Genomic DNA, 10,320 nt, shown 5'->3' with positions numbered 1-10,320 from the left:
TTTTATCATTTCACTTTCTCTCTTTTCATTATTGTGTGTGTTGAAAAATCCACTTATATCATGTCACATAACATTAATAAAATTGGGTTTAGACTTTATCTTTCATATAACTTCTTAACAAAGCAATATACAATATTATTGACTTTTTCTTTTTCTTTCTTTCTCAATCTGTGCCCAAATACCTATAATTAACACCCTTGGATACAGCCAGCACGCGTGGTTTTTTTTTTCAACACTTCATTCCTTACTAATATGCCCAACTACAAGGCAACTCCCACGCTTGACAACCTGCATAAAGATTGCACACAAGAGCTATACCAATTTGTGGACTGTGTGCACGAAATCGTGCATGAATTAGACAATTCTCAATTAAGCCGGCATTGTGTGTGATCAGCACTTTTTTTTTTTATACCCACTTTAATTACTTTTTTGAGGGAGTCAGCTCCCAAGTATTCTTACAAACATCAATTTTTTGAGTCGGCTATGAAACAAATTCTTAGTAAGACTTAATCACACACAGTTAAAGTTTTTTGTCTCTCCCCAAAAATATATTTGGTGAGAATCGAATACAAATTTTATCTCCTATCCATTCAATTTGTATTATCAACTGAGCTACTATTATTGGGTGAAGTGATCGTGGTTACCAAATTCAGTTGAGTGAAGTAATATTTAATGAACTAATATCTTATATTATAAATTAATTAACGGGCTGATACTTTATTATTACTAATTAACGGACTTTGACTTTTAAAAAAAAAATTCGTTATAAAAAATATGTTAAGGATATAAACATCTGTTACGTATAAATATGTAATATGGACAAGACACAAAGTTCATTTGACATATTAATTGATAAACGTTAGTAAATGTTTTTTAATTAAATTTTGTAGTCCGTAACTACTTATGACATTAAAATTAAAATCCATTTTAATTCTTTATTCTAATTCATTGTCTTTCCCTTGCATGACATGAAAATAATACTTTAATAATTTTATATAGAGCTTAAAGACAATTTTCATATCAACAGTATGTCCCTATCCTGAGGTTAGTTGAGCCGTTTACAGCAAGTGAATTGTGATGGATATCTCACTTCCGTTCACACTCCTTCGTACGTAATACTTATATAAGTTTTCCATTAATTGCAACTCGTCCCACAAGCATCATTGGACACCTACCTACTGAACATTACACTCATCATTAAAAGTTTATAGGGCTTGTGTATTTCCCACGTTTCAATTTGAAAGGCTCTTTATGTGAGAAATATATGTGATTTCACAGGTTAAACTTAAAAAAATAAAAAATAAAAGGTTAATTTTTTCTAAAGTTACTTTAGATAATTTTGTCTAATGTTCACCGAAATGACATCGTTTTGAAATGAAAATCATGATAAATTTATAATTTTAATTTATTTCAGGGTTATAATAGTCTTTATCATTTTAATTTTTTAATTTTATACCCCAAAACGACATTGTTTCGATGAACATTAGATAAAATTATTTAAAACAATATTAGATATTTTTTTCCCAAAAATAAATTGATTCGTTACATAATCATTTCTTTGAAATTCAGAGTAAATTCAGAAAATTACAAAGGAACATATGTGTATTCTCAATATATAATCCAACAAATAGTAAGTTCATACGAAATAAAGGCATTTATCCATGGTATAAAGCTAGTCATACAAATGTATTTGCTTTCACAACATTCAAAATTATTTTACAAATAAAAAACAAGAACAATAGTGTAAATAGAACAATCAAGAGACAAATAATAAGATTTATAGAGTAGAGGTGAAAGGCACACTAGTGGCTGGTAACCATGAGTTGCCAGCTATGAAGTTTGCAACAGTGAATCTTGATGCATCTGAAGCATCGGTAATGACATGATAACCTAACCAGTTAACTCGACTTATAGTGGAAGAACCAGGACCTGTGTTCATGTACTCTCCATAATGTAGAGTGCTTAATGCAAAGTTACCATTCCATTCCAACCAACCTGCTGGATTAATCAAACTATCAAGATATGTCTTCATGAAAATTGTTTGAGAGTATTGTTGCCAAGGTCTTCCAAGATAAGTCCTAACAGAGCTTTGAACAGGTTCTAAATCTGAGGCAGCTGTAACCCTACAATTGTGAATAGAAATACCTGTGTTTTGGTTTGGATCAGTTCTTCCTTGGGCAGTGATTGTATTGATTCTGTAAGGAGGATATCGGGCAAAAATGTTGCAATTTTGTAACACCACAGCAGCATTACCAAAGATAAAGTCAACAGTGCCATAAATGTCACATTCCCTATAGAATTGTCTATTAGAAAGCACAAACAATGTGTCTTGGTAACCTTCAAAGCTACATCTGTAAAATACTGATAAATCAGAACCAGAACGTAATGCAACAGCTTGGTGATTTGCTGCACCAGCAGTGTTCCTGAATGTCATATCTTGAGCCATAAATCCATCTCCAACAACACCTACAAAATTTCATAGTATTTAAGTGTTTAATAAACCACTCTCCATTAAATCATAACTAGCAAGCATAGGAGCGAGGACAATTTTTTACATAAATTTAACCTTATATATTTATAAAGAGATTGTTTCCTGTATTCGTGATCATCCCGTCACACACAAGAGCAGATTTACTATTTGTTATGGACCTGACAAAGGCCCGTATTCTAGAAGGACTAATAAAGGACAGCACAAAAGGAAGAGAATCTCCTATTGATGACAATCATATCCAGACAGCTAGGCAGTTGGACTTGGACCCCCAATATTCCTAAGAGGCCCATAATTACACTCATTCAGCTAACCCATCTATAAATACAGGGTTAAACCAATAAGGTACACACTCTCTAAACCCTGTCTCTTAGCTTGTCACTGTGCACACACCCCACGCCTTGATCGTATCAATTATTATTGTGCACAGTGATCAGCCTACCCTCAAGGGTATCTCATTCATAGATACTTGAGAGAGGACACCTAGATCCTACATAAAATATACCAGTCACCGGTTGGACATCTCTGTCTTTAAGACAGAACACTATTGCTTGGGATTCGCCCTCTTATTTAAGAGCTTAATTTTTTTGATAAATATTTCCATTATTTTTTAGAGTATGAGATGGAAAAAGAAGATAAAACTCAGAAAAAACCTTTTTTTGCTTACCAACAGTGGCTGAACTGATGGTTGTAGTGCCACCTCCAACACTTTTGCTACCTGTGATTATGGTGTTGCCAATACCATCTCCAACCAACATTATATTCTTTGCCTTTATCTCAACTTGTTCATTGTATATTCCTGCTTTCACGTATATCACATACCTACCGCTACTACTTTGTGGTGCGGCATTTATGGCTGCACTCACCGTTGTGTACTTTCCAGAACCATCTTTTGCCACCACTACGTTAGCCTGAGAAGCTGGAGAAGTTGTCTGCAATAGCTTTCTATCATTTGGCTTGACCCATGTTGGGAACCTATCTTTGTAACTTGGTTCTTCATATTGAACCTTGTTAAGAGCCAATGTATTGCTTAGCAACTTAGTAACATTGTTGGACATGAGAGGCAGCACATAGTCTTGAACCCCAAGGTCGTAGAAGCCAGCTTTGCATGTTTCAAGGTTAGTGAGAGCTGTGCTGAGCCATGTTTGAGCATCAACTCGGGAGCATTTGGTGTTTGGGTCTAAGGTTTTGTTGAGCCTTTGGATGGTTTGCTCGTAAAGCTCAAGACAATCAGCCCATGCAGCTGTTTCAAGTTTGTTACGGCACTTTGAGCCAAGTGAAAGAGTGTTTGCATGGCCTTTGAGTGCTTGCTCTTGCGCAAGTTGCAATGAAAGCTTGAAGAAGTCTTCTTTGTCTTTGATTGGTATGTGTTGGTGAGTGGGGTTATTGCTTAAAAAATACTCACATGGTTGAGGGTTGGGGGTTTGGCTGCACCAAAGCTTAACGTCATTCAAGGAATAACCACAAACGAAAGTGGAAAATAAGAAGGGAACCAAAAGTGTTAGGAGCAAGCGAAAAGTTGTCATGGTTAGTGGTTAGCTTTCTATGGCCTTAATAATTACATGGACAATTTTGTATAATGGAAATGTGAGCGATGGAGATAGTGTGTATAAGAGAGATGGGATGGAATTTCATGAAATCATAGGCTTCCTCTATATAAGGAACCTAGCCAATGGGTGGCCTTTTACTTTTGACATTTATTTTCGCTTTTGCCGTTTATATTCTTTTATTTTTAACAATTAAATATACAAACCGTTTTTCAGTTATATTCATAATGAATATCCAAGTTGTTGGCAATATGATTAATAGAAACATGATTCATGCATGTCTTTGACTATCACTCGGCGTAGAGTCTATTGACTTATATATTGGCATATGGCAATGTTTTAGAAGCCAAATAAATCCCGTCAATGTATGTATTCTTATTCAGTTCATTATGTGTGTTACATGGAGGCTGTGACACCCCTCCCGTTGCGCGAGGGGATATAAAAACAATAATAAGAAAAAACTATATATATAAAGTAACAAACATAAACAAGTTTTATATGTTCCTATCAAATTCAGTGTCGTCTTTACCTTGTTTATTGTCTGCAAAATTGAGGCTCAAGCCATCCCGGTAATCTAATGGAGCAGATTCTCTCGGGTAAAAAATTCACATGATGACGTTATGAGAAATATGTCATCAGTTTATTTAAAGGAACAACCAGAAGTCAAAATTATCACATTAATTGCTAGCAGTTGATTGGAGAATAAATGGATGACATCTTACGCACGAGTCACATGACTTGTTCATATCTTATACATTTTTTTATATTCATCTACTCCTATTCATATCTTATACATAATTGCTATCATTTTATACATCTCACCCTCTTCTCCGATTTTCAAACCAACAGCACAGAAGGAAAGCAAAAATCATGGGGTACGGTAACTCTCTTTTCTTCGCTGACTCTACATCACCATTCCACAATAATAAAAACTGACCTCGCATTAACCATCATAAAAAAAAAACATTTCAATCCAAAAGTTTAAGCTGGTAAATGATGGGCTTTCAATGGTTTTATCTTATATCTCTCTAACACAACTATTCGCGCAAGAGCTCTTTGGACTTAAAGCGTAAATATTACACAGGTCCATTTTTTATCCTACCTTTTACTGGCTTAATTCCAATAAAAAGTGGGGCGATGAGAATCAAATTCATTATCGTGTGGTCACCGTGACTTTGATACCATAATACGTAATCACCTCAAATAAAAGTTTAAACTTTTTGGTTGAATTAATTTTTTATAACCACCAAATAGAGCTTTCATAGTTGTTGGAATCGACGCAATCACACACATAATTGATAGATAGACAATAATTTATCTCGATTCATCCAATATAATCTACATCCAGCATATCTGTACCATATTTTTCTTACCGCACTCGTTACAAGTAATTCGATTTACAAGGTGAATATAAATAGAATTACAAATCCTTGGCAATAATACCTTCATGGGTTCAAGCTCAAATAACTAAGAAAAAAAAAAAATTAAGCCAAAGACTCATAACAGTAACGGGCCTCCACGGTCATGGGCCCAAGCCAAATCCCCGTAGGCTTTTTTTGAGTCACGTGAACTGTAGTCGTCATCCAACTGCGAAATACGAGTGATAGCCAATAAATTTTTTTTTTTTTTTTTGGATACAGCCATAGCCAACAATAGTTTCTTTAATATCCTTACTATCCTCACAAAAACGCAGAGAAATAAAGAATCATTGACGATCCTAAGCAAACACTCGGGAGTTTTGCAATGGTAACATTACTCTTTGCTGGGAATAATGTTTTCCTATACAATTGGTCCTCTTTCTCCAGCGAATTAATTCTAGCCCATAAAGAACCGATTTGCCAGTAATCAAACTTTACCTACATTGAAGCATATCGAGATGACATTGACTCTGCTTTGGTCAAAGCCACCATGGCAAACAAAAGCTATAACATAAGCTATGAAGAGGTCATTCTCAAAAACAAATTCAAAAACATAAGCTATATGACATATACCTTCTTATTGGCATAACCAATTTTAAGCTATAACATATACCTTTCTTATTGGCATAACCAATGATAAGCTATAATATATACCATTTTTTATAAAATCAACTCACCAATCTTTGCCTAGAGCCACCTTAAACTTTAACTTCATCCCAATTAGTCCCTAAAATCTTACCATTATTACAACTCCTTCTGTTAACTTGGAGCTCAGTTATTAACAGTGAACAAATCCTAACTGCTCATATTTATTAAATTTAAATCAATTATTTATATTTAAAAATAATAATAATATAATGTTATTTTTAAATTAAAAAAGATTAATAAATAAAAAAGACAACTTGAGGCATTGGATTTGTTTGACTCTCGTTGTTGAAAAGATAAAGCTGTTCCAACAACTAAAACATAAAACAAAACTTATTTGATTACTTATTTTTTATCCCATTGTTTTGAAAATATCTTCTACATGATTTGTTTTTGGAATAAAAAACAACAACATATTTTAGTTGTCTTGGTTTTTTTATGACATATCATGTGATACAACCAACTCTTCCAAAAACCTAAAGATTAATTAAGAGGAGGAACATAAATGATTTTATTATTCTCTTAATAATTATAGCCTTTGTTTATACTTTTTCTTAATTATAGAAGGCAACTTGTACACACAAATCTGTGTTCAACTTATTTAACCCGCTTTGCATAATCAATAACCTGTGAGAGATTCAGACAAGTTATCCCATTACTTCATTTCTGTTAAAATTAACGACGATCATGACTATTTTGTCACGCCTGACAAAAATTTTTACCAGACTGCCACGTCAACAGTAAATTTTGCCAAAATATCACGCGGCATATTTCGCTACACTGTTTAGCGAAATATGCCATGTCAAGCTGCTCAGTCAGAAAAAATGACACGTGTCAAGCATGCAGAAATTCGCTACACTGTGTAGCGAATTATGCTTGGATTCTCCCTGCTTGACACGTGTCATTTTTGTTGACTGTGCAGTCTGACATGACATATTTTGCTACACTGTGTAGCGAATTATATGTAAACATATTTCGCTATACAATGTAGCGAAATATGCCACGTGGCATTTTGGCAAAATTTACTGTTAGCGTGACAGTCTAATACATTTTTTTGCTAAGCATGACAAAATAGTCACTGTTCCAAGAGTTTTAGTAATACATGAATATTAATGCCGAGTTCACAGGGCCATCAAGTCATTCATTTGGGCTCACTACAAAAAAAGTAGTTGATTACTCGAGGTTTTTTAGTGTAGGTCAAAAAAACCTTCACTAATGATTTAACTTTTGGCAGGTTTTAAACCTCCACAATTTGAAATTATCTTATTTCATTCTTTATGTACCAGTTGACATTATTTTTAGTGATCTACGATTTGTTTAGATCATTAAAATGTTTTTTGGCGGACCTTTTTAAAAAAAGTTGTTAACCTTGGCATAAAACCCAGCCCAAACCCTTAGTTTTCTGTCACGTTTTCTCTCTCGCGTCTCTTAGTTATGATGAACGGACACCGACACGATATGATACGACATGACACGTCGACACGTTAATTTTAAAAAATGTCATATTTGTACACGTTAGGACACGTTTTGATATTAAATAAAAATTTTAATATATATAATATAATTTATATTTAATAGATATAAGAGTCCATAACAAGTCATATAACCAATCAAATATTTAAATTTTATAACATAAATATAAATAAAAATAATTTTTTGTACTTTGTTAATTATTCATGTCAAATTTCATAATAGAAAAAAATTAATTTATAAATTATTTTTTTTATATTTAGTTAATAAAATAAAATTAAGATTAAAAAAATAAAAAAAATGTGTTCGAGCGTGTCCGAGAGTTGATCGTGTGTCTAAAAAATATGTTGAAATGTGTTAAACGCGTGTCCCCAAATCTTGACTGCTTTGAAACTTTTCGCGTGTCGGTGGTTGCGAGTCTCTTAGTTTTCAGATTTAAGTTTTTCAATTTGAATTCGCTTACTCATTTCAACTTTCTCTCTCATCATTTCGTGTTCCTAGACTCAACCTCGCCGGTAAGTGATTTTGCATCGGTTTTGCGCAACTATAAAATAGTAAAAAAAATGGGCAAAACCTAAAACTCTTGTTCTACAATTTCAATTTCGCAAACCCTTGTTCTCGTTGCAGCATAACGTTCGTCGCAGATTCGAAGCTGCTCTGCTTCTCTGCCATCAACTACAACAGTGTTGGTAAAACTTTCTCTGTTCCACTCTTGTAATTTTCACATTTTTTACTACATTTCCAAATTCTGTCTTTTATCTCGAAGCATTTGTTTGGGTAAATGGAATGTGGAGATTATGTTTATATATGATTTGCATTTGTGTGGGTTAATGGGAACCAATTTTGTGATGTTCTGTGTGTGATCGATGAAATGCCTTAATGAAGTGATACTCTTACAACTAGCTGTGTTTCTTGAATCGAGCAAGCAAAGATGGTTAGTATGAACTATTATAACTAATAGGTTTATTCTCCAATAGTTTCAGTGACACATCATCGCAGGAGTAGGTTCACATTACATGCTTGAAAGTTTTTAAAAGACCAAAAGTAAGCAAATTCTGTAGTAGTGGCATTTCTTTCCCCTGCCAAACATATTGTGAATTATATTAGCTTTTTAATTTGTAGAGTATAGTAAATTATATTAGTTATCATGTTATTGCTGATAAAATTTTAAAAAATAAATAAAAAATTCAGGGTCTAGGATTTAGAAAACAGTATTTCCCTTGTAATAACTTTTCGGATATACAAGCATCCATTCTAATTAAACTAGTTAAGCTTTTAGAAACCATGCTGGTGACTGTGGATAGCAATTCCTAATTTCTTGAAGTTGTTGCTCAAAGAAATTCTTAACTAGCAATAACTAATCCATGTCAAATGAAGAGATTGTGGCTTCATGGGCAGTTACTGTACTAGTTGGAGCCATGCTATCAGTATTCTACACATGGATCCTGATTAAGCTTTTGTCCTATATTTTATGAGCGTATGTTACATGATATGAAGAACAAGTTATGTATGTGATTAATTCAAATTACTTGCACCGTGTTTCACATGATAATTTTTTTGTGGGAAAATATTGGGAAAAAACCAAAAGTATGTACTTAATAGATTCATTTTAGCCTTGTTGCCTTATATCTGCTTTAAATGCATTCCTTGAAACACTCTTCGTTAATAGAGCAGTGAGATTTTAGAGACATGAACCTGTTTATTCAATAAGGTTACTTGATGTCTAGACCAGATATTTGTATAACAACCTAATGTTGTGAAAAATGTATAAGAGCAATAAGTCATACGTGTAGAGCTGAATTAGAAGTTGAGCAGAAGCAAAAAATTGTATCAAAGATAATTTGACATGTTGGACCTTTGGTTACTGAAATTTAGACAATGGTTACTGAAATTTTAAAACGGATAGAATATATTTTTATAAGATCACTAGGAGTTTTAAGAATAAATCAATCACCCTTTAAGCATATCCTTTGCCTTCTAATAAGATTTAATGGTACTCCGAAAATGTTAGTTACAAAGCTTTGTGAAGAAACTCACCTTTGTTGCAGGCTCAAATTATTTTACAGTTGGGTGTATTTATCGAAGGACCTTTTGAATTCACATAATTCCTTAAGGCCGGAATTTAATTTTGGAGAGGGATTATTGGAATCTAATGCTTCTACGCCAGAGGTAATGATTTCATATGCTTATTTTAATGTTGAACTCTATATTATTAGTTCAAGTGACTCATTCTTTTAAGCATGCTAAAAAGGTACAATAAATTGGTTTTTCATAGGACGAAGGAAGTGAAGAAGCTATCCCAACACGCGGAAGGTCTTCATTAGATAGTAATCACTCTTGAATTGGGTTATGTAAATTCAATATTTTTGCTATGATTTTGAGTTCTGTAAAATGATAAGTGCATAATTAGAGACTCGTATGGATTTTAGAGTTATAAAATGGATTTATTTTACGTTCTTGTTATGGATAATTGTAAATTTCCTACTCTTTCTCATTTACACAACATTGAATCAACTTTATATCTTTTATGAATGTGTAAAATTATAGTGAGGCATATTCTACTATGAAGTTATGCCCTTCATTAGATAAAAGAACACTATGTAAGTTTTTGTTTTGCTAGATATTAATTCAACTTCATATTATAGTATATCGGTGTTATAGTGTATTTATATTTTTACTTATGTAAAAAAGTATTAACCAAGTGCAAGCATGAATATGAACTATGATTGGTGTGTTATAGTGTTGCTTTTTG

The 10,320-nt window shown here is 33.1% G+C and overlaps 1 protein-coding gene and 1 long non-coding RNA gene across 2 annotated transcripts; one reads left to right on the top strand and one right to left on the bottom strand.

Moving 5' to 3' along the window:
* Positions 1–1,777: 1,777 nt before the first annotated feature.
* Positions 1,778–4,014, bottom strand: LOC133306771 (pectinesterase 2-like). Its single transcript, XM_061507152.1, has 2 exons — positions 3,156–4,014; positions 1,778–2,466 (listed from the first exon to the last, which is right to left on the bottom strand). The coding sequence occupies exons 1-2, from the start codon at positions 4,012–4,014 to the stop codon at positions 1,778–1,780; spliced, it is 1,548 nt and encodes a 515-aa protein (XP_061363136.1).
* A 4,054-nt stretch (positions 4,015–8,068) lies between these two features.
* Positions 8,069–9,967, top strand: LOC133306772 (uncharacterized). The gene is made up of 4 exons (XR_009750954.1): positions 8,069–8,083; positions 8,196–8,257; positions 9,617–9,737; positions 9,844–9,967. It is a non-coding gene; the product is annotated as an uncharacterized LOC133306772 (long non-coding RNA).
* The last annotated feature ends 353 nt before the right edge of the window (positions 9,968–10,320 follow it).

This window comes from Gastrolobium bilobum, unplaced genomic scaffold (assembly GCF_033153095.1).
Source record: "Gastrolobium bilobum isolate Gb01-03AN ecotype WA unplaced genomic scaffold, APGP_CSIRO_Gbil_v1 utg13418, whole genome shotgun sequence".
In the NCBI taxonomy this organism is placed as follows: domain Eukaryota; kingdom Viridiplantae; phylum Streptophyta; class Magnoliopsida; order Fabales; family Fabaceae; genus Gastrolobium; species Gastrolobium bilobum.
The sequence above is the reverse complement of the archived record's forward strand: the minus strand, read 5'-3'. Positions and strand labels throughout refer to the sequence as shown.